This window comes from Egretta garzetta, unplaced genomic scaffold (genome assembly GCF_000687185.1).
Source record: "Egretta garzetta isolate BGI_Z169 unplaced genomic scaffold, ASM68718v1 scaffold6, whole genome shotgun sequence".
NCBI classification, from domain to species: Eukaryota; Metazoa; Chordata; class Aves; order Pelecaniformes; family Ardeidae; genus Egretta; species Egretta garzetta.
Window position 1 is genome coordinate 1,945,215 of NW_009260080.1, and position 25,329 is coordinate 1,970,543.

The 25,329-nt window shown below is 34.7% G+C and overlaps 1 protein-coding gene across 1 annotated transcript in view; it reads right to left on the reverse strand.

Annotated features, from left to right (window-relative positions):
- LOC104128531 (phosphofructokinase, platelet) overlaps positions 1-25,329 on the reverse strand; it is a 48,737-nt gene that overhangs the window by 6,421 nt on the left and 16,987 nt on the right. Inside the window, exons 4-17 of the mRNA XM_035896804.1 lie at positions 23,777-23,966; positions 21,108-21,273; positions 19,761-19,805; positions 19,552-19,660; positions 19,055-19,150; positions 17,578-17,670; positions 17,081-17,206; positions 16,429-16,493; positions 15,659-15,728; positions 12,209-12,355; positions 11,293-11,363; positions 10,762-10,849; positions 9,782-9,934; positions 3-28 (exon numbers count right to left, since the gene is read on the reverse strand). Coding sequence (XP_035752697.1) covers positions 3-28; positions 9,782-9,934; positions 10,762-10,849; positions 11,293-11,363; positions 12,209-12,355; positions 15,659-15,728; positions 16,429-16,493; positions 17,081-17,206; positions 17,578-17,670; positions 19,055-19,150; positions 19,552-19,660; positions 19,761-19,805; positions 21,108-21,273; positions 23,777-23,966 — 1,445 coding nt within the window. The remainder of the gene's footprint in view (positions 1-2; positions 29-9,781; positions 9,935-10,761; positions 10,850-11,292; positions 11,364-12,208; positions 12,356-15,658; positions 15,729-16,428; positions 16,494-17,080; positions 17,207-17,577; positions 17,671-19,054; positions 19,151-19,551; positions 19,661-19,760; positions 19,806-21,107; positions 21,274-23,776; positions 23,967-25,329) is intronic.

A 25,329-nucleotide genomic window follows, 5' to 3' on the forward strand; every position in this document is an offset into this window, starting at 1 on the left:
TGGCCGACTGTTTGATGCGATCACACGTCTAATCAAAGACAAGATATTGTAAGTTTAAATAAAAAAAGTCTGCATTTCTATGGTTTTATGTCATGCAAATTCGTATCGTTTATTGGTAAAGGTTTAAAGAATTTACAAAAAATACATCCTTAAAAATTCCAACATAGTATAACCCATTTAACTATAATAACTAACAACAAAGTAATCTTATAAATCATACTTGAACACCACAGGCAAAATAAAATGTTTTGCTACTATCAACTCTTATTTACTTGCTTCCTGCAAATACTAAAACAAGAATTAATTTTGGTTTGTGCATGGAATTAAAAGTTGTGATAGTTTTCTAACAGAGATACAAATAGATATAAACGAGCTTTTTAACTCTGGTATGAGTAAGTTTCTCTTCTTTGTTTTAACTCTGTTCATTACTGAAGAGTTTATTTCTTCTTGGTATTGATTTTAAAATTCATTGCATTCCCAACCATACTTAACAATTAGAGTTTCTTAAACTTAAGTCCTGAGCATGTATTGCCCTATTGTTTACTTTCCCATAACAATATCCACATAAGTATTATTCTTTCAAGCACTACTGGAGCTTTTTTTTTTTTAAAAAAACTTTTTTGGTTTTTAATTAATAGGTACATACTTACTATAAAAAGACTGCAATCTTCACTTGCATCTTACTCTGACCAGCATAAGAAATGTTCTCTACAAAGAGATCTGTGGCTTACATGCAACCGATTAACACCAATATTTATTAGAGCTGCCTAAGAGACTTAGAAAATAACAGACTACATATCCAGTGTGGTAGGAGCTAGGAAATATAGAAACTTCAGAAAACGTAGAAACCTAGGAAGTAGGTTACTATGCATCTCCAGGTTTTAATTATATTCAAAAAGCTATTTGACAAATTCTCACTTCCTGGAATGAGATTTTCTACCCTTCAAAATTATTTTAAAGTCATCAGATAATGTATCTTCCTTTCAGAAAGCAAATGATAGAAAAAAAAATATACTATTTCCTTCTTCATCTTACCAATAAACAAACATGTTATATCAGACTTGATGACAAAGAGAATTTTGCAAACTCATGTACCATCCCTATACCAGTTCTGCTTAGCAAAAATGAGAAATAAAAATACCTGGGAAGTTCATCATCTTGAAACCTGAATTACAGTGTTAAAAAATCCTTATGCCTTACTGATTTTCTGAATGAATAACTGCTGATGCTGTAGTGTTTGAGGTATTTCTGTTTCACAGATATTGACAACCAGAACCTTCATTCAGCTAACTGAAAATAGTACTTAGAGCTGAAATTAAGACTGTCTTTAAAAATATACCTAACAAACCACAGAAGAAATAATTAATTGATAAATAAGAAAAAATAATAGAAGACTAGAACTTCTAACATCATAAGGCTTAATGCAGTGAAGAACTAAAAACACTGTATGCATTTATTTAGGTCCAGCTACCAAAAAATACATGTAATTTAATTTATACGTATTTTATTTATATGTTTGCATATGTACACATTGGATGTACACACCCATGCACACATATATACGCACACAAGCACAGAATTCACATGATTTATTCAGAACATGGATTGGCATTCTGTTATCCTAAGCAGGCAGTATCCCCATAACAAACTACATCACAAAAGCCTACGTTGAACTTAATCTGTTTTTCAAAATGACACTTTCATTTACTTCTCTTGGATTTCACAATGCCCTCAAGCACTTTACTTTCCCCTTCCAGATGTGGTTTCACAAGAACTTTTGCACAATACTGGCGTCTGGCATACAGTAAACAGTCCCTATTACTGTTAACAGTGGCAGATGCAGTACTGAACCAATTGTAACTCATTTTAAAAAAGCTGCCTGGAACTAGATGGATACTATGTGTTTAGCTTATGATATGAAAAAATATTGGCTTTAGACACTGAAGAAATAAATATACATGCAAAGATTTCCTTCATTTTGAGAGACTTAAAAATCTGTAAATGCCAAGCTTTCTAAAAAGGTTTTCCAGCTGCTGGTAGCAGAGTGAAATTTTCTGCCTTTTGAGAAGCTCTAAATTCTAAGCCAGGATGTAAATCGTTAATTGCTTTTGGGATTACTCACTTTAGAATTATTTAGAAGGATTTCTACTCTTGACAATACAAGAGACACAGCAGAAACCTTCTACTATTCTTGCTCTTTCAGAATGACTGTGACAGAAATACCCAAATACACAAATGGCACAGATGGATTTTAAAGAATCATTAATTCATATACTACTCCATAGGCTAGAAATGCCAAAGCTCAAATGCCTGATGCAGGTTTCAGAAGTTTTAAACATGGAGGCACGGTGACTCTTTTTGGAGTACTCTTTGGAACTCCATTGGCTGTTGAGCTTTCACATGAACTAAGCCAGCTTTCTTTGTGAAAAATCTGATATTCAAAGCTTCACAAATCAACAGTGTTCTATTTTCATCATAAACCAAACATTCTAACCCTAATGAAATTCAATAGATAAAATAAAAATTGTTGTATTTTTCACTGAGAGCATTACTGAAAGCTGTACAAATTGCATTAAAATTAACAAAAGAAATGGTGAAATAAGAGGAAGCAGCAATACACGCCACCATTTTTTTTCCTATTGTATTTTCAAGTTTTCACTTTTACAAGTGCATCACTGTTAGAAGTGGTATCAGTCATATTTACCAGACTTAGCCTAACATTTATAGAAGTAAGGGGGAAGCAGCTAACAGAGCAGGTAAAGTTACTTGTGTCCTGCCTACAAATGGATTGCTACAATTTACCCACACTACAGCTTAGGTGGTCTTCACCTCAGGGATACTTCGTTGCATCTCCCAAAGACCAAGCCCGAATAAATTCTGACGTAGCTCTATCAATTATCTTTGCTTTTTTCACTCTAGATAAATAAATAACACTGTATCACAGCAGGAAAACTGATCTGCATTTCTCAAACCCCTGGATCTCTGACTGTCTTCGCCAATTACTTCATAATTAGTTATAAGGATTGATAATTAGGGGTTTGATAAAACCGAGGGTTGTCCAGAGGTTTACTCATTTGTTTGCACTAGACCTCAACTCAGTTCCCTTTGCTGCAGCAACAGACTCAACAGGATAGTAAAGAACTTAAAAGTGTTCATATAGCAGTTGTACCCACGGGAAAAAGCTATGGCAGACTAAAACCAGAAAACTGATTGTTCTGACTGAAATGGAAAACTCATTCATAGCCAGTTCTGGCCTCACACAGTTCAGTTAGCATCAGTGACAGACTTAACTGCTTACACTATGCATGCATTTATTTATATGCGCTTAATATATGTTAAGCCTAATGCAGTTTATGGGATTATTCACGTATTTAGTGCTAACCATGTACTGAAAATGCCCTACTGTGCTGAGCTCAGTCAGTAGCCCATGCAATGAATGTGTCATTTACTTCTAAACCATGTTCTTTCTTCTTTCACCTAAGTAATGTTGAGGAGCTGTGTAAGATAAAAAACATAATCAACGCAAACAAAGTATTTTATTCTCAGGAAAAGCTAATGTCTTAAGCACTAATGCAGCAGCCTTGGATAACAGAGTCCCCGAGAGTTAAACATCCAACATGATCAATTTTTTATTAGGTTAATCTTTAATCAGTCTTGGAAAACTTCTTAACTATAAAACATAAAAAAACCCCATAGTAAACGAATTCTTTTAGCAAACCAGACATTTCAAGGTCTTTAGGTATCCTCATCTTACACATTTTTATCATCTTAACTTTCAAAAGATATGCAGTCTTACCTCCACAATAGCATTCAAGGCAGTGTCAGCACCAATGCTAAAGTCTGTGCCTGGCACATTGTTGCTAATAGTAGCAGGCAACACACAGATAGGTACGCAAAACTCCTCAAAGCGGGAACGTGCCTCATGTAGCTGCAGACAACTTTCGTAAGCCTGAAGCAGTGGTACAAGTATGAGTGATACATTCCTTGTCTTTGGATTGCTCTGCTAATGACTCCTTGCATGTGATGGTAAATTTGGCTGTCCATTGACCCAAGTAAATAAAATTGGTGAGATTATTTTTGGGGGGGAGGGGGAAATATCCTGTACATATCACAACAGTGCACTGGGGTTGCATTGGCACAATGCTCTTTGAAGAAATGCAGATTAGTGCAAGTTAATACAGAGTGAACGTGAAGTGTGCACAGCATAGAGTGTGAAGCAGCTGGGTGGAAAAAGACAGCATAGAAGTAAACTGGAAATCATTCCGCAAGAAACCACTTAAAGAACAAAGTTTGATACATGTTAAGGAGTTTAGAAAGTTAACTAGCAACACACTTATAACTTGAAGGAAATGCTTAAAGAAAGCTGCTTTTTTAAAAACTATGTTATCCTATAAAGTCAAGGCACATCTATTTCCACCAAGAAAAAAGAAAAAAAGGTTTGCCTATGCTTTCCAAGATTCTATCAACATCACACATCTGCCTCTATGCACAGAGACTGGACGTAGGCCCAGAAAAATTCAGGAATATGTGCACATGGATGAGTTACTAAAGTTTGCAAGTATAGTTCAAAGATTCTTTGAAAAGCAGCTGTAGGTCCTTGGGAAGATTCCAAACACCACAAAATAAATCATCACATGGAAAGGATTAGGTGTTCCTAATAGATGTCAAAATAACACCTAAAGGTTAAGATTGTGCAGCTGTTTTTAAGTCAGTAAACATTTTTTTTTAATTACATTATTCTAAATCTTCCTAATCTAATCGGCATCTCTTATGATGTGTGGCAATTTTTTCAAACTGCCTATGTAATGACTCTCCACAGGAAAGCCTGATTACATAGTATGCTACATTTTTCTTAATCTCGTTCTCCCAAAAAGGACTGATATTCACAGAAGTCTCATCTTTTCAATTTCTCAAATCAGTTCAGAGAAGCAAACCATTGCAGATCGAATTATTAGATAGCTATCAAGCTATCTCCAACAGACACCTATACAGTGACTGATTTAAGTAATAATTTAGAAGAAAGTGATGGGAAAAAAATTCACCTGCCAGAGTTCTGCTCTCTAGATTTTTTTCTTAGAAAAAGCAGATCCTGTTCAGTGAGAGGACAGGAAGTACGGCGGTAGGTGTATGAAGTACAAACTGACTTTCCCAAGTCCATCTGTACTCATGTATTTTGTAAGTACAACTTTCAATTAATCTCAGTGCTTGGATGCATTTCCAGTTTAAATCTGAAATACAGTCTGCACTTTCAGACCTGTAGCTCTGAGAAGCAGTACAGCCAAAAGAGCAACAAATGGATTTCTTTCCTTTTTTTTTTTTTTTTTTTTTTTTTTGAGTAGAAGAGACTTCACTGAGAAAATTTCACTGTTTGCCTAGCCCAACTCAGCTCATTGAGGCTGCTTTGAATTTTTATTTCTGTTGAAAAATAAAGATGTACACTGAATTGCAGTGGTTTGGTAAAACCACATGGCTTCCTGGAGATCTGCAAAACGTGAGCTTCTCTAAAAACTTTTATATTGAGACTTTTGGGAAACCAAGTTGAAGGGAGATTTAGAGCAATAACTAACACAATTAGTTAGTCTGCATTTATGATATGTTAAGATGCAGTTAAGATATGTTTTACTTGCATTAAATATTGCCATTTTATTTGATGCAAGTGATTTCAGCAAACATATCCAAAGACTGTACCTTCACCAAGCACGAGCATTATATGCAACATCTTCACATCGCTGCAGCAAAATATGAAAATGCTTTCAATAAAGGGTCACTTAATAATTATAAAGGGTAGACATGAGATTGGTGGCTTTAATAATTGCTTTACAATTTTTTTTAAAATAAGTACTAGAGTAAGATCATATAGGGATACTGTACTATGTCAATAAAATGGTTTAATCATTTCACACCCTTTTATTATATTTATGTTATTAAAAAGGGTATTGCCATAACCAAGGATGCTTTCTAAAAATACAAGCAAAGACTGTGGTTTGTTGACTTTATGTTGATCTAAATGCAAATGAGCATTGAAATGGATGGATTTACTGCCCTAGCTCCACATCCAACTGTTCCTAGGTCTGAACTGGATGATAATTTAATTGGTTAGCTAGCCTGGCCAGGCTAATTTCCAGCTTCCTAGTTCAAACTAATATGGAGCCACATATGCCAGTACCAGCACTGGAAGGGTACAGGAGTCTGTTTTTTTTCAAGGAAACTGCATAGAGACTACATTAAGGCAATCTAACTGTAGCTTTACTTTTCTTGTGGCTGTCTGCTATTCTTTTTTCTCACAAAACCAATTCATCAACCTGTACCCCCTTTTCCCTTTGATGAAAGGAAAAGGCAGATTCTCAAAGAAACACATTAGAGAGTTTCAGCATCTTCCTTTTTCAAGTTCTGGCTTTCTCCATTTCTAGCTGATACCTTTTCATTTCCCCATTAATTTCTGCATCTCCTAAATCTAATTAACATTCTTCCATACCTTGTTCTGGTTTATTCATCTTTCCAACAGTTTCTTCTAGCCCATCAGTAGGCTTGTTTTCAAATTAAATTTTCATCCTTCCCATTCTCTTTCCATGTTCTGTAGCTGAAAGAGTCTAACTTTTTATTCATTCTGCTTAATTACAGAGTAGGTTTCTGCTTTTTGGTTCCACCTGCAAAATGTATTGCTCGTGCCTCTTTTTGATCAGTACTAAGTAATAAAACTTTTTAAATGAAAGAAATTTCTATCCCTTGTGGAAAAAAACCTAACACTTCTTTGTTGTCACATTCCAGAGGTCTGCTATCTGAAATAATGTTCAATTTGTTTCACTGGATTACCAAGATGAAGTTGAGAATATAGGTATTTATATTATGGTAGTCATTATACTGATGTTTCTTTTTACAGAAAAGTCAAATTCATGTTCTTATCCTGCAATCCTAAACAAGGTATTTTGTATATCTAGATATACAAGCCTTAAGCATACCCTTTTCAGGTACAGAAACCTCCAGCTTTTCCCAGGTATTTTATGTTGCGGAGCTTTCATTTACAATTGTTCTCACTAGTATTCTGAAAACTGAAGCAAAAAATACAGCATAAAATAAATTCTAAACACTCTTCAAAAGACAAACCAAATTCTACTATCCAACTGATTACAAGCCTGTATTTTAAAACAAAAATGGAAAAAGTGAAGCATTTCAAGTGGGTCACAGAATCTGTTACAGAATCTAAATTCTAGTTATTGAGAAAAGTACCATCCACTACCTATGACTTAGGGAAAAGCACACTCTTGCCTAATCTCTCATTCAGATGTTATTTATCTCTTAGCCTGTTTTTTACTGTTCTTCTTTTTAAATGCAGCATCTTAATACATTTTATCTGCAAATGTCTCAAGGTACCATTTACATGCCTTGACAAGTTTCAAACAACTTAACATTGACAAGTGCCTAGTAATGCCAAACACTAGCAAGGCCTCATCACCCAACAAAAATGTACTTACCTTACTAAAAGTTGTCAGGAACATAGAAGTAAGAACAGAACCACAGAAAAACTGAATGTGATGACATTTTGGTGTTCATAAGAGGTACTGATCTGAGAGCACTGAAAACTACGATGCATTTATTGACCTGACAGTGGCAATAGGAATAAAAATGCTATAAACTAGATATAATGGACCTTCATGTCCATTTGCTACTTTAATTTACCACAGTCAATTGAATGACTTGTACTGAGTCTAGCAGTCACATTTAATAGGGGGCATCATTACTATTGAACCTGGTCTGAACATACCACACAGGAATGAAAGGATACGTTTTTCATTATCAGTTTAAGTGAACCATGTGCAAACAATCAGAGCAGAAAACTGAAAAGATACCAAGCAGAAATGTTTCCCCAACACAAAAGTCTGCTCCTTCCCCCCCAAAAAGAACAAAACTTAATTTTCCATTGAATTGAATCTAAATCCTGCGAAGCCATTACATTTCACGTTTGTTTCAAAGAAAAATCTAGGCAAAATAAAATGTAAAAACAAGACAGAAGCTATTAGTAAAAAAAAAAAAAAAAAAATCAGTTTGAAAAGTTTTCAACTACTGCGTTGAAAATATGAACATACTGGCATTTTATTACCTAATGAAGGTGGATGATATCTAGAAACCTAAGTATAAAGCAAAGCACAACAACAAGAAAGAGACTGAATGACTATGGTATATACCACTCTACATGAAATAACCTATAAAAAGCAGCTGGTTAGGTAAACAAAGCTTAAGAAGAAAAGAAAAGAAAAGAAGAAAGATGGTGTTAAGCAAAATAATTTTACTCACCTTACTTTGTGACCAATCATTTTGGAGAGATATTTTTATTTACCAGAACTGGAAACATAAACATTTATAATCTAAGTGGTCTATAAAGAATATGTTCAAGATAAATTTTAGTTGCTTAATCATGTTCAAGGCAATAGTTAAGGAAACTGGAATTTCCTAACTGAAGGGTTTATTTTGCTGAAGATAAAAATATTTATGTGGGCATAGTAAAAAATAAAAACAAAACAGGTGAAAATTATATTAGTGCTCTTGAAGTTGATAGCATTTGAGGAATCCTTCACATTTCTGAAAATAATACCATTATTAAAATTTTCAAATGCATCTAACTGATAGAAGAATTGACATTTCATTTTCAAAAGCAACTTGAAATTCTTTTCCCACTTTACATGAGCACCATGATTGTTATTTTTCATATTTTAAAATGTAGCTCAATATGTACAATCAGTGCAAAAATTCCACATTCTGCTTCCAACATGGCTGGAGACAAAAATCAGAACGTGGAACTTGTAATATAATATGGTAATTCTTTGTAATTCAGTAAGCAAGTTATGAAATAATTCTGTTTCTTCTTTATAAGTGAAAATGTAAATTAAATTATGAAGACAAAAGCTGTATTAGGTCTTTGCTGTGCTTTAAACTATGGACACTCCGCAACTGTATCTGCAATAGGTATGTGTCCATAGATTGTACTGAAAAGAAAAAAAAAAATGCAGTGATAATATTACTGTTATTGTTTCACAGACAAAATTATGCCAGAATATATAGAAACAGAATTGCTGCTCGTAGTAGAGGTATGACGGATTAATGCTTCTCAAGTGATTCAGATGAACTGTAAACGTGCATGCATGACAATTTAATTTGTGTGGTGTTTGACAATGCTCTTTGTATCCAACTGCATGTAGTATTGATCCATTTTTGACTTACATCGTAGTACTGTATTTGATTTTTTGAAAAATACTTAATATGTCTCAACTTTTTTTTGTTAAAACTGTTGATTAGTAGAATATATGTAATTCCTATTCTTAGATAAATATGGATCTTACATTCTCTATTAGAGAAATAAGGATATTTATACATAAATAAGGATTTCTTTCTGAATAGAATATTCACTCAGTGTTTTTTACAGCTGGGTATACTGATAATTTACATAAAATAGGGATATTTTTTTCCTCTGCAGTGCATCAAATGATCATCAAGTCTTAGCTTTATGTTTCTTTCTTACATATACAACAGACGTATGCCATCTTATTTTGTAGTTTACAAATTTACAGGTCATTGTAGTTTCAGAGGAAACCTAATGGAAGCATTTGGCATCCTAAATCTTCTCTTGTTTTAAGTAGGCATCATGAATGTGGCTATTATCAAGTAGGCGTATCGGTTTCCAGATTGCATTTCCAAAGTTCTGGTCTATAAAAATATTCAGTTCTAGCCAATTTAGTTTTAACCAGAACCGCTTTGTTAGTAAGCGCACACACCAGAATAGACTTACATCAGTTATAGTGTTCAGAGCAGTATCTGCACCAATGCTGAAATCTGAACCCGGTACATTGTTGGATACAGTTGCAGGAACCATAACCATTGGAACACAGAATTCATCATATTTCTCTCTGGCAGCTGACAATTCGAGAAGTCCAAGGTACGCCTGTTGGGCACAGGCATTGGGTGAAAAATTAGGATGAATAAATATGGGCAAAGTTGGAATGATAAAATGGAAAGGGTCACAGGGGGAGCCATTTCTACCACAGCACACTTCAGCAAGTCAAAGCATTAAGGAACCACTAGAATGTAACACACACAAAAAAGAAACCATTAAAACCAGGTATACATTTGAAAACAAAGAATAAATAGAACATTCATTTTCAAGGAAATATATAATTTAGACATAACAAAGTGCTTTGTACAACACAAACATACTGCAAACTAGTTCCCCAATCTTCAAGTACTGTTACTCCTCATTTAAAATCGTAATATTCCTGAACTAGGACCATGCCTACCAGGTTGGAAAAAGAGGATAATTCACTCCTTATCAAGAAGCAATAAGCATGTTCTTTTCTGGGAAATATTCTGGCAAAATATTTTCCTGAGTCAAGATTTCAAAAATGTATTACTTTGGTAAAATAAAGTGAACATGAAATACAGGGAAAAATGAAGATACTTCTCTAGATCAATTACAGATTTTGAAATGCATTATATGACATTTTTAAATACAAAAATACTATCATGCTATCTCACCTTATTTATCCATTCAGCACAACCTGTTTTGCAGCTACTAGTCACGGTGTTGAATATCAACATTCCACAGAATCGGTGATTGAAAATACTTCTGACCCTAAACACTATTTGAGTTGTGTATCAAATATAGTTATAATGACATGCACTTTACATGAAGATTGGGTAAAAATTAAAGTGGTCTATTCCTTTTTTTAGGAATTCTGCTCTTCTTAGACTTAATTAGACATTTCAGCATACCTCAAATCCACCAATAACCATGAGGGCATTAATGTTGTTAGTACGCATCTGGTCAGCAATCTTCTCCAAATACTTTGCAGGAAGAGTACTAAAAATTATTAAACCAAAAGAAAAATAAAAACAATTTACAGACTCTGCAGCAATAAGAACTAATTACTAAGCTGAAACAGTAAACTGAGAAGGCAATGCAATATTTTTTGTCTTATATATTTACCCATACAAATAAACCTTTCTGACAACAAGTAAGGAATCACATCAATTGTAAAGAAACTACAGGTTTGCAATCCTTTTAAGTGTAAGGACCCCAGGAAATTTTTAAGTCGAGGTCCTGACTCCCGTTTTCATTCTCTCTTCAGAGCTAGTACAGTACTGTAAAGCTACCCACGTGGGAACATAACGATTTAAAAACAAACAAAAAAAAAAAATGTGAGGACTTAAAACATTCTGTGGAAAGAAAAGAGCATGGCATCATACACTGGCTACACAAAATACTAGGATTCATCATATCAATTGGCAAAATATTGACATTACCGTTTTGTACCAAGAATTGATCCTCCTTGGCCTGTCCAGCCTCCAACATCTCCCCAGCTGATTTCCTTTATCTTTGAATAAAAGTAAAAAAGGAGTTTCTGTTAAGTAACTATCCAATTACTTCTCTTTACATGCAGCCAAAACCAGGTACTACTTAATGTAAAGCTGTTGGAACAAGTTGTCAGGCACAGACGCACCAAAAATAAACTTGGCAAAGAAAACAGCATCAAAAGGCTCTTAAATTCTTACCAATTCCTTTCCACTCTATTTGTTCTTTCTTCCTATAGATCATGATGAACCCTGCCTTGTTTCACATCATGATCCTATTTTCACATCCTCTCCTACTGAATGTGAAACACAAAAATCTAAAACTAAGCCCCTGAAGTTAGTTTTGCAACCTATGGCTCCAGCTAGGGGTAGAAATCGCAAGTCTTGCATCCACTTTCTCCTCAGTATATCAACTGACACTTAACATTTAAAACAGGGAAACAGAAGAATCTAACTCACCTGGGCAGAAAAAAAAGCTTCCTCCCTCAACAAGCACCACTTGCAAAGCTTCTTATGGCAAAGGAGCACAGATGCAATAAATTATCACACAGAATCAGCAATTCTTCTGTTATTCTGTGGAATACCTACCATATGCTAAACACTGACCAAAATTGGAAGGTAGGATTCATCTGAACTAATTTTGTAGCTCTGCAGCATGTGATTTGCAATATTTAATCTACAGACTTGAATAACTGAGAAATACACAATTTGGGGTTTATATATCTTTACGTAATAAAAGAACTTAAGAGAATCAGTTCCTGCAACAGAACACACCTTCTAAGAACACAAAGGTACCTTCTAAGAACACAAAGGTGGTAGTGTGGGATGGTGTACATACTAGTATGCAGTTGACACATGTAATACTCACCTTCCCTCTAGCAAAACCTTCAAATCCATCAATGACAGCAAACATTTTATGGCCTTCAGTTATACCAACTCTCACTGCAGCCCTCACTGCAGCATTCATTCCAGCTGCAGGGGCACCAACATTTAAAACTGCCACATTAAAATTAGTCTGCAAGAGAAAAATAATATTTAATAAGCACTTTAATTTCTACACCATGGTTAATTTGTCCTTGATACACAGTTGCTAAATATTGGAATGTAGGAAAAGAAATTTCAAAGCCCCTAAAACCATCCAAAATTTAAAGTTACCCAGAAGATACATACACAGATTTCCCTATTTGCAATAATATAGCATAGAAACAGTTTAAAAAAAGAATGTTTGCTTTTAAGTAAGACTTTATCAGATCCTCATTTGGTTTGCAGATTAAGTTATTCAGGCTTTTATATTTTATCTCAGCTAGGTTCAAGAAATGTAAAATAACCTGTGTTATTCAGTGTCATGTTATCAAAGCAGTAGTTTTTTGCAAAAACACCCAGAATAGCCAAGAAAAGAATAAGAATTGATTCTAGCACCATAGCAGTTAGGTGTGTATCATCAGTTCCATGCACAGCAGAACAGACAACAACTTTTAAATTAAAGTATTGTCCAGGTTTTTAGAGCAGCTGACAACATAGAAGTAAAGAGGAGCACTCAGCATCTTTTCCAATACGACGCATTTTCAGGTTACGGCAGTTTTTAAAGCATTCCCTAATGACTCAAAGTAATTGTGCTTATATACAGTATCTCCCCTAGTGTAATGACCAGGTAAGTGGCTGATCTACTCAAATGGAAAAGTCTGAGATACCAAAAATAAACCACAGACAATGTAAGAGAGAGGGTTCTACTTTAAAACATAACATGAAATAATAAATATGTTGGTATGTAATGTGTATTCCATACCTATGCATTTAGTCCCCATTTACATTGCTTTGTTATCAGTTGTACACTAGATAAAACAACTACATCTAAATGGATGTAAATATTACAGACTGAACAACACAAATGGCCAAAATCACAGGATCTAGCTAGAAAATAGTATTAGAAATTTCTGTCTTGTTTCAACAGACCCAACTCTAAAACCACAAGTTTTCAAATTAAGAACACTGTCTTCAGTGGAATTATTACTTTATACTAATAGATAAATCCAGTATTATTCAGCTCATGTATTCTTTCTCAGAGGAAAAAATTCAATACTTGCATTAAAAAGAAAAATATAACAGAAAAATTCTCATAAATGTGCACTGTAAGGGTAAACAAAGCAAGAGCGCTACTGTGTGCAAAATGCTAGCAAGCATCCTTGGATTAAATTTGAACTGCAAAGCATGAAATGCAGTTCTCTGTACATGAAGTATTCCTTGAAATGGAAGGCTTGTTTCCAGATAAATCACAGGCCACTGGATTTTATTAAGAAACGGTCAGCTAGTATAGATCAATACAGTTTCACTGACATCAATAAGTGTCAATTTACAACAGATAAAAATATAATCTATTACCAAAAAGAAGGCACTGCAATTTATTTATCTTGTTTTATTTTTACAGCTTTGAAATGAATACTGAGAACAAAATATAAGTAAAGAATTAAAACTTTACATGCCTGACATTTGGGAAAATTTAACCACTCTATGAATTTAGGAAACAGAATTTAAATGACAAACTATGTAAGCAAAACGCAAGAAAACTTGACAGTCCTGGCTTATACACTAACAATCGCCATGCTTTAGGTCAGCTGGATGACCTTATATTGTTTGTAACTATTGACATGGCAGAATTCTAACAACTTGATACTGTAGAAGAGCTAGAAGTTACTAGCTTTATCCTGGAAGATGGAAATACAGAACAAAAATCCAGAAAAGTTGTTAGGTAATGATCACGGATTCTCTTCCAATTCCTTCTGCACAATTCCTCTGACATGCACATTTCATCTACTTTTTAATTCCCATCCAACCCCTTTTATTGAAGCACACAGATTTGGTTAGCGTCGTCAAATCCAAGTAGCTAATAATTACAAGCAGCCTACATTTCCTCCTAATGCCATCTATCACAAAAAGATATGGCAAAATTATTTTAAAACAAAATACTAAAGCCCAATGCTAACAGTCCTAAATTTGCATTGGTATAAAAAAAACCAACCCCAAACACACAACTGATCTGGCAAAGCAAATGTTAAATATCTAGACAAAAAACCCTGAGTTCTTTGATCTCTTGAAGGTCAAACTTAGGCCCTTATTTAAAAAAAAAATTACCATTTTGGTAGGTATATTTGAAATAGCGTTGGTCTACATACTTACTTTTACTTATGTTTGGGCAAAAGTAAAATTATAATTTAAATTAGAGTTATTTTATTGTAGCCTCGTTGAAAGCTTCTACTATAACTTTTCATATGTAATTAAGTTTCCTTTACCACGTGAAGTTTTCCATGACACATATTACACAGTAATTTTGTCAACTAAAATGGCTAGTTGTGATTATGTTACTTTCTATCTGCAGAACTTCTGAATGTCAGCTTTTCAAATGAACTTTTCCTACTTTTAATGCAATTTTTCTCCTTGATAATACTGAGAAGATATTATTAATCATGACTCAAATATTTAACTGGAATAAAAATCAAAAAATGTAACAGTAACATGATCACGCAAATAAGGTACCAAGTCATCACAAACCAGAATTAAAAAAGGAATTAACCAGTGAGGATTAACCAGTGAGGTACCACAGTCACTAGCTATGGTCAAACCAGAATTATTCAGTAAACCGTTAATGAAAACAAAAAAAATCCTGTCTGAAATTTGTTTGCACAAAACATTTAGTGTCTACTTCCTAATAAATCCAAATTTCCTCTTATGCACAACCTACAAACTATAAAGAAAAGAAGAACTAAATGTCCACCGCTGTATTACATGTGATGACTTGCTAGATCAGGTAAATGGTGATGCATCTTATCTTCACTATTCCATTGCATGAATTCCTGGACCTACCCCTGTTCTTGAGGGATTTTGCCCTTCAAAAGGAAGGGCTAGAATTCTTTTATATTGAATCTTTCTTCTTTATCCCAAGATTTTTAGACTATTAATCATGATTATATCACCTCTCCGTCTCTCCATGTTAAGGAAGAGAGCACATAACAGTAACTATTAGGACCAGATGCTACAGCATTTGGGACCAGACATATAACCAAGACAGGAAGAAACTGCCTAGCAGAAAGTTTTCTAGTTAGAACGGTATTTCACTTTGTTCTAATAATATCTAACTTTTTTAAAGTTGGGTGTTGCAAGCATCTTTCTGCCATTATAATACTTAACTAATTTTATAAAATATCCTATAGCATAGGTTTGAAGAGAGTATTAAGGCAGGATGAGGGGGAGGGAAGAAGAAAAACACTATTTGTTAGGATACCCCAAAAGCAGACATGCATTGCACATTCAAAAAAACGCTTACCTTTGGAAGCTCGGCATCTGGTTTTTTGTGCGACAGTAACTTGTAGGTGTTAAGGTTGTTTTCAAAGCTCCTAAATAAATAAGTAAATAAGATAAATAAAGTAGTAAATTTTTCAACACATAGTTGTTTTAAAGAAACATTTGAATTTTTCAGAAACTTTTAAAAAACAGGTATGTAATATTTGGGCCAAAGTTATAAATGCAAACCACAATTGAAACTGGAAATGACAGAACATGGAAAATATTCAATCCTGTGAGATAATAGTAGAAAATACAAAACAACTGTATAGCTGGTAAGTATGTCTTCTAGATTGGTAATAAAGCATTTTGTTATCAAATTACTTGAAAAAGAAAATGCTCTATTAACACGTAAGAGTGCAGAATGTTTCCCTCCAACATTACTGTTGGAAAACTACCAGCTACATACAGACAAGTTCACAGGATTGTCCTCAAAATCTTGAATAAACACATGGTTGCTACCAGTCAGCTCACACAACACAGCAGCTCTTTTCTTTGTGACTAGTTATCCTAGTATCAGTCACTAGCTCAACACAATACTGAACTACAGTTTTCTTTGTTTTGCATGTTTTTATGCAGATAAGAATTTCAATTATTCTATTTAAGCAACTCTTCTGTCTCCTCTATTATTCTCAAGTACATAAAACCATACAGATATTAAATTATTTAAAATAAAATGTCAAGTGCCAACAGAGCAGCAAAGCGTTTCAGCTTTTCTAGAGCAAATACATTGATATAAATTATTGGCTGTACCTCCCACGAAGCCTCACAGCCTCAACAAATCTTCCTTCATCCATGGCTTTCTGGACTTCTTGAGTCTTGAAAAAAACAAGTTGATTACTCAATATGTTTAAAAACCACAAGAAGTTCATATTCAATATATTCCAGTAAATAAATCACTCTTAAATAGCTTTCCAAAGTGAAAAAAAGAATTATTGACATTTCATTAATTTATGAGCTACCTCTTATTTACAGGGGACAGGAGAAGAACAAAGTAGAAGCAGACACCTAAAGTCTTTCTGGGTGGAAAAAACAAAACAAAACAGCATATCCATTTTGCGTTTTCTTGTTTCAGTTTAAGCTGAACATTTTTGTGCAGAAACCTGACTGTTGCGTATGACATGTAAATGGATGCAAGCATCTGAAGAATTTGTTGCAGCAACAAAAATAGAAGATCTGAGATTATTTTTGAAACACATTAAATATATATATATTCCTTGTTTGTTGGTAGTTTGCAAATAAGGAATAACACATAGAGAACACACATGAAGTTCATTATTCTCCAATGTTGGAAACTGCTGCATGCATTTCCACCAGTGTTTTAATGACAAGAGACAATTATTGTACACAGTGGTCTGTTGTAGTTAATGAGTAACTAGAAATTGGCATTTTGCCAGAAACTCACCATCTGCACACACTCCATCAAAGGCAGACGGACAGCCTGGTTTCCAGACAGGGACACGACACAGGCAGGGGTAGCTGGAGTAGCTTCCAAAAGGGCAAGCACAGCTTCCACACCCATACGACTTGCCTGAAAATAGATAATGTTTGAATGTTCAAGCAAGCACTTAAAAGCACAAGGCTTCCAATCACAGCAATGGCCACAATTTCTCTGTAAATCAAGCTGAAACCAATTATTCTTTAGGAGGTGAAAATGTCACAGGCTGTTTAATACACTTAAGTACGAATTATTGTTCTTGCAGCTTTGCCTTTTAAGCCTAACATAGAGTCCTTTACACAAAATACTTCACTATTCTGAATTGAGCTATTCAGACACTTAATATGAGGAGATAACTGGATTTGTCAAGTTAATCAGGCAAAGAACTACCCCACCCCCAAATAAATAATCAAAATGTAGTTGTACCATGTGGTGCCACAGGTAATTATTTCAGGTTCACTCACCAAAATTCTGTCAAAAGCTGAAGGAGTTCCACCTCTTTGCACATGACCCAAGATAGTTACTCGGGTGTCAAAACCGAGCCGCTGAACAACAAGCTGCAAAGAATTTTGAAATACAGTGGGTTTATCATCATTATTTTATATATGCATGTGTTAGCATTACTCTGCTTTACATGTACTATGTCAACAGTAATGGAAACACTACAAAAGTTAAGCCAGCCTTTAGTTTATTCCTAACCTAGAACTAAACTCCACGTTCCCAATCTAAAGAACATTTTAGTTACAAATGGCAAAATAGCTTAGATTGCAGAGCTTTAACTGCAGTTATAACGGCTTCATTATGCAGAGTCCTCGGCCTTACAGAAACAGGTCTAAACACTGTAATTAGAATACTTGAAAGAAGTTCAATGACAGTGTTTTATTCACTCCATGTTTCATCTGTGTGCAAGATTACACATCCCAAAAGACTCCTGAGCGAAACTTCAGTGAAGATGATTTTTAACCTTAATTGACAAGGCTTTTAAAACTTGTAGTAAAAATTGTAATAATAAAACTATTTCACTCAGTCAGACTTTCTTTCCATTTCCTCTGTTACATATCAGATCTAAAGTCATAGCGAGACATCATTTATTCAGTGAGCACATAAGATTAGGAATAAATAATGAGATACCATAAAGCGGAAAAAAAAATGTAAAAAGTTATTTACAAAATCTTCTATCCTTGGTATTTACCATTTTTGAATGTTTTAACTGTATGAGATTTGTAGCAAGCAAGTAATGTTTCTTCCATAAATGCATAATAGCTATCTGCTGTATGCACACTTAACACTGCTTGGTACTAATGTTACTTCGTAAAACTGCAATTTTGAATTAAGAGTCAAAGATTACGCTCAAACACAGCTATGGAAAACAAAACTTCACAGTCACAGATAAATCCCAGGTCAAGTCAAATTGTCATAGCTCCTTCCGCCAATGACTAATTTTCAACTTCTTTTCTTAAGGGACCGTCTCCAAGAAAAGTAGAATAATTTCAGCTCAAATTTTTTTATCATCTTAGACATCAATGAAATTTTTGGCAAAGCAACCATTTAGAAAAAAGTGACAAGACTTTGTCCAAAGTAGACAGTATTATTTCACTGTAAGACATACCATTATTAAAATTTTAAAAGAAATATAAAGTAAAATAGGATTATAATTATTGATTTGAGCTGATTTCAGACTCTCTACCCATGAAGTAGGTGGTTTGGACTGTTGGCTTATTTTACAAGGAGAAAAGGTTCTAATTAACAGCCTCTGAAATAATCCCCCCTTAAGTGGACTTGGGATTCAGATAATAAAGCACAAATATAAAATGTAACCAGCAAGCTGTGTGATAAGCTACATTACAGGAACAGATTTACTTTACAGAAACGTTACTGTTCGTAACAAGCCCCATCTTAAGAACAAAACAGAAAGTGTATCATAAGGATGTTGACACTTACATCCTTAACCTTCTCTGATGTTATAGGTTTGTTGTGGCAATCAATAGCTCCTTCAGCTACAATAATAATATTCAGCCTTTTCTTTCGTGCACGATTCTATAATAAAAATAAAAGCACATCCATACAATAAAAAACCAGAAATTTACAGCATGATTTTAGTCAATTGCTATACATTAAGCTACTAGGATTTGAGGAAATATTTCTTATACCTGATCACTACAGAGTTCTCACACATTTTATCTTCATAAATCAAATTAATGAGGAAAGGTACACACACTGCTTATATAGGAATAGTTTTATGTAATCCCTACAGTAGGTCATATAATTCTTCTAAAAAATTGCAGAATGCAGGAAAAGAACTGTTTAAGACCAAATAGCACTATCTGTAACACCAGAAGCAAAGAGTTGCTGAAAGTCCTGATCACATGTTTAAATCGCTGTTTTCAAACAAACATCTGCAAAGACGTCAGGAAATCCCCAACATAGTAATAAATTACCTCTGAAAGCTTAACACACATTGAATCTTCCCATCCTTCTTCTGGTGGGTATTCAGGAATAAATACCCAATCTGCACCACAGGCTAAGGCACTAACAAGAGCTAGATACCTAATAAACATAACAAATAATTAGACATTTATGGTTCAGATTGCTTGATCTTTCATAATTATATCTGTATGAGACACAGAGAGCTGAAGACAATACATACCCACAGTGTCTCCCCATAACCTCCAGAACAAATGTCCTCTGATGGCTGTAAACATAAGAAAACAAATTAACTGTAATACTGCAACTCAAAACTCCAGTCCAAATTCTTGAAATCAAAACCTGGTATCAGGAAATAGCCTGTGTTTACTATGCTTATCAAACACAGAATTCATTAGCAAAATAGGAGGCTGTATTAATAATGTATTTAAAATTTCTTATCTTCCAACATAGAATACATTTTTGCTACTACTTTCTTCTAAAACTTATGAGGGCAGTTAGGAGAAAAGAGGTGAATATTTACTAGAAAAGTAAAATGATGCAGATCCATAGTTAAGGACTGTAATGATATACTTGTATTAAAAAAAAATCATTTAATTGCTGAAATTTCGCCTAGGGAAAGCTTATATACAAACAGATGCTACTTGGTACTACTGAAAGCGTGTCTGGATCTTTGCTAGAAGAGTATGCCTGGGAAAGACTAAAAACATACTAAAAAACAAAAGCCTGCCCCTAAAGCTGATGCAGCCTCTACAGTCTGTTTGAAGTGCTGCCAAGACAGGAATGATGGAAAAGCAGTTACTAAGAAAAAAAGAAAACTGAGATGCTTGAGAGATGCTGCCAAAAAAGCTTTTATTCCCACTCTAGAAATATTACAAATACCAGTTACCTGACTTTTATTTAAAATTAACTTATCATAGAATCATAGAATGGTTTGGGTTGGAAGGGACCCCTAGAGGTCATCTAGTCCAACCCCCCTGCAGCCGCAGGGACACCGCTAACTAGATCAGGTTGCTCACAGCCCCATCCAACCTGGTCTTGAATGCTTCCAGGGATGGGGCCTCCACCATCTCTCCGGGCAACCTGTTCCAGTGTTTCACCACCCTCATTGTAAAGAATTTCTCCCTTATATCCAGTCTAAACCTACCCTGGTTTAGTTTGAAACCATCACCCCTTGTCCTGTCACAGCTGGCCCTACTAAAAAGATTTTCCCCATCTTTCCTACAGGCTCCCTTTAAGTACTGTCCAGGCTGAACAACCCCAACTGTCTCAGCCTGTCCTCACAGGAGAGGTGCTCCAGTTCTTGGATCATTTTAGTAGCCCTCCTCTGTACCCGCTCCAACAGTTCTATCTCCTTGTGCTGAGGGTTCCAGAGCTGGATGCAGTACTCCATATGAGGTCTCACCAGAGCAAAGTAGAGGGGTAGAATCACCTCCCTCGACCTGCTTTTTACGCAGCCCAGGGTTGGCTTTCTTATATCCTCCACTATTGTACAGCAATAGGGAACTTCAGATTTGAAGCACAAACAACTGTATATTTGTTATAGTTTTCTATAAAATGTACAATTTACCTTTGAGCAGTGGTCATGATGGCATCCACAACTTCAATGATTCTGTGCAAGGCTGAGTCAGTACCTATAGTCATATCAGTGCCACAGAAGTCATTGTCTATGGATCCAACCATTCCCACAATGTTAAGGTAAGCATATTTCTTAACAGCTTCTTCATCAATCTTTCCTGCAAACAAGTATCCAGAGAAAGAGTTGTAAGATTTATTTTTTTTTAAAACATTTAGACATACTGCTTGGGTGCTCTACTTTTGAAAAATAAACATATCCAAAAATTAAATTATGTTTAGATATTTTAGGTAACAAGGTTAGTCAAAACTACAAACAAAAGCCAATCAAACAACCAAACAAAAGACACCTGCATAGAACTCCTCATAGTAATGAAGGAAACAAGAGCTTTTCAGTCCATTTCAGTGTCAACAGATTATCAAGCTTTGTAACCAACCTGAAAATTGATGGTTTGGACTTAAACAATACCATTCAAATTGCAGTCTTAGTGTATGATGTGCAATGAAGAAGTAAAAGGATGCAAACTGGATGTGGTTATGAGCATATGTAAACAATCAAAACCAGCATTAAACTTTTGAAGACTTCTGCAACACTGAAAGGCTCTGATTTCATGATTAATAAGCAAATACAACAGAAAAGCTCCTATTCTTAGTCTGTGTCTCCCAAGACATCAGTGAAAATGCTGAATCATCCAAGAGTTCTTAAGGATCTCAAGGATGAAATACTTTAGCACTTAAGTGCTTAAAACTACCTTAGTATCTGTGGATGCGATGGTAATAAATATAATGCCAAATTTTTAGTATGGATATAGTATCAGTATGATTAAAGTCTACACTAGAGAAAATAGTAGAAACCATAATGAAAAATACAACTAATGTCCATAAAGATAAGTACAGTATTCTGTAGAAGAATCCAAATATTTTCTATGAATGTATACCATGCATTACATTACAATCATGCATTACAAACCTTTTCTAGAGTTCCAAAGGTGACTTAATAATTACATGAATATGGGATATCTGGTTGACATATTCTAATTAGGTTTCCAAAAAGTCATTGACCAAAGGATTTTGAGGAAATTAAGTAGCCACAGCATAAGAGAGAAGGCTTTTGTATAGAATATATAATGTGAAACAGAGGGTAAAACAATATGAAACAGAGGGCAGTAGTAAATGCAAGTTCTTGTATCTGAGGAAGGTAACCAATGGATTTCTACAGCGATCTGTGCTGTTCAACATAGTCGGCAATAACCTAGAAAATGAAATGAGCAGTAAGGTGCCACAGTTTACTGATCAAACTGAATTATTTGGGTTCTAAAGGTGTGGAGTGTCTGAGAAGAAATGATGAAGACTAGCAAGACACAGTGAGCAGTAAAGTATCAGATGGAATTAATTGTAGATAACTAAAGTAATACACATGAAAAATGTACCCTAACACCACAAAACAAAATAGTGCTATTTTCAGCATAATATAATAATGCTGTTTTCATTAATAAATCAGCTTCAATGCTCAATAGCAGTCAAAAAAAATCCAAATATTAGAAAATATTAGGAAAAGAATAGAGAACAAAACAAAGTTCATTATACTACTGTGTAGATCCATGGTTTGCCCTCATCTTGAATACTGGGTGCAGTTGTGGTCCTCCCCACCTCAGAAAGGACATGGTAGAACTGGAAAAGGTTCAGAGAAGGGCAACAAAGATGATCAAAGGTACAGAACTTACATATAAGGAACAACTAAGCAAACTAGGACTCTTCCATCTAGAAAAAGAGATGATGAAGGGAAAATAAGACAGCTGTCAAATCCTGAGTGGCATGCAGAGAGGAAGCAGGATTAATCATTCACTGGTTGTCTAACACAAAAATTAATGAAACTAGAAGCCAGCAGGACCAAAATAAACAGCAGGAGAAGATTCTTCACAATCTTCATCATCCAGTGAAGCCGTATAACTCCTTGCGACACAATGTTTTCAGAAAAAATCTATATGCTTTCAAGGAGAGTGTCTACATTCATGCAAGAGAAATTAAGGACTGCTAACAGCATCTTGTTCAGGAAGTCCTGAAGACAGAAATGGATGGAACCTACCAGAGTACTGATATATTATGAATAACATATAGCATCAGAGCAGCATTATTTAGGCTGGTTCTGTTCTTTACTCTTCTCTATACATTCTCTTGGATGTTATTAAAGACAACCGCTGGGCTGGATGCACTTTTAGTAACAGCCACTTTATGTTCTGACCTCAAACAAATACTGACATATAGGCAGGAAAGCATCATAATGTAATGACAACCAAACGTGTAGCTTGTTGTAGGAAAGGAATTACCATCTCAGTTTGGATTTGAGGGCAGAGAGCTTTTCAAGCAGAAGGTTCAAAGATCAGGCCCTGAAAATTATTCATAACAGGGGGGTAAACAGCCACACACACAGTTGCCCAGTAAACTTATTGGGCCTTTTTGAACTTTTATGATTCAAAAAGAGAGGATGTACAGAAATCAAAACCTATTACTTTATGAAAAAACATGTAATTTCCTAGAATGTATGAATTTTATTTTTGAACATAAGAAATATCCTCTGGATATAGTTTGTGTATATATAGTTAAGAGTATGTAACTTCCCTGGAGATTTACCCAGAGGTCTAGAGGGTCTAAACGCAAACTTACCTTTCTGTGCCAGTTCTTCCAAAAGTCCACTCCATTCTTCACGGAACAGATTGGCACCGGTTAAGCTACCATCTCCGCCAATCACGCAAAGATTAGTGATTCCTCTCTGAACCAAGTTGTAGGCTGCCTGCAAGCGGCCCTCCCGGGTACGAAAGGATTTGCAGCGTGCACTACCAATAACTGTACCTCCCTAGAAAAAGGAATTGTAACAGTTTTAGTTTGTAATACAGTATTTTACGGTATTTTTTTAACATGGATTAATGATGAATGGTTATTTTGTAGCATAACCTCCATCTTTAATTTTACAGTGAATAAAAAGTAATGAAAAGCAAAGAATTATCAAACCTGTGGGAAATTATTGTCTCAAGAGCAGATACTCACACCAGGGAAAAGGGAAAAAATACACTAAAAACAAACTTATAAAGAGCTACTCTTGAAGAAAAATGTTAAATGATTTGGGGCTAATTTCAGCAGCATTCCAATTAATTATCTAGTTATTACTTATATGTGATGACAATAGTAAAAGTGATATGATACTGAATAGTTAAGTATATGGACGAATTTGCCTCAAAGTGTGACATTTTTCCCCTAAAGTCATGAAATGTGTAAACAGTAACAGGAAAGAGGTATCCCTAGAACTCACAATTATCATTTATTGTCATTCTACAGAATTACAGAAAGAACTGCATCCACATTTAGTGCTGTATAGATCAGACTAATGTTGGATTTTTTGTTTTATTAATTTATCTACTGTTTTTATTAATAAGATTTAAAGAGCTTCCTCCAAAAATGGAAGTCATTATTTTCAAAAAACACTGAAGCGCCATCTCACTGAAAATTGCTGGGCATCTTGCTGAAAATAAGTTATTTACAAATCTTCTGTGTTCATGCTGTTCAGTCACTCATGAAAAGTCTAATTTCTGCTTTAATTATTGTCACAGTAAAAAATAAAATTGATTAAGAAAGACTCCAAAACTATTTTTTTTCCCTGCAAACAAATCTGGAGATGATTACCTCACTTCTGCACAAACATTTCCTTCACTTTAACTTACAATAGATCAGTCATGCCAATCTAAACCTGAGCTGAAATCTGTAGAGGTTGTACTGATATGATTTGCCCTATCAATAGCTGTTTCAGTTCTCAAGCCAGTCCTAGGCACTATTTTACCATCTACGTTGCAATACACAATAGCTCCTAATTGAAGAAAAAAAATGTGGAATAGAAGCAGTTCAGCTTTCTCCACAGACAAAAAAGTAGAAGTGTACACATGAAGATGTTCTAAAAATAACATTCAGGACTAAAGACCACATCTAAACTAGATATTTTCATACTCACAAAAACATAGTTTTAAGTGGAAAAGAGACTGTTTGTTTGAAAAAAATTAAAACTGTTTTTCTCTCTGCTAACTGCTTTATGTTTATTATATTAGCTTTAAAGAAAGCTCCAAAGAAGCCCATGCTTCACCTGGAAGCAGTTTTCAGAAAGCTTGGCAAGCAGTAAGGCCTCTTTGCCAAACATAGCATCTGCTCTGGAAGAGGTAACGATACCATGC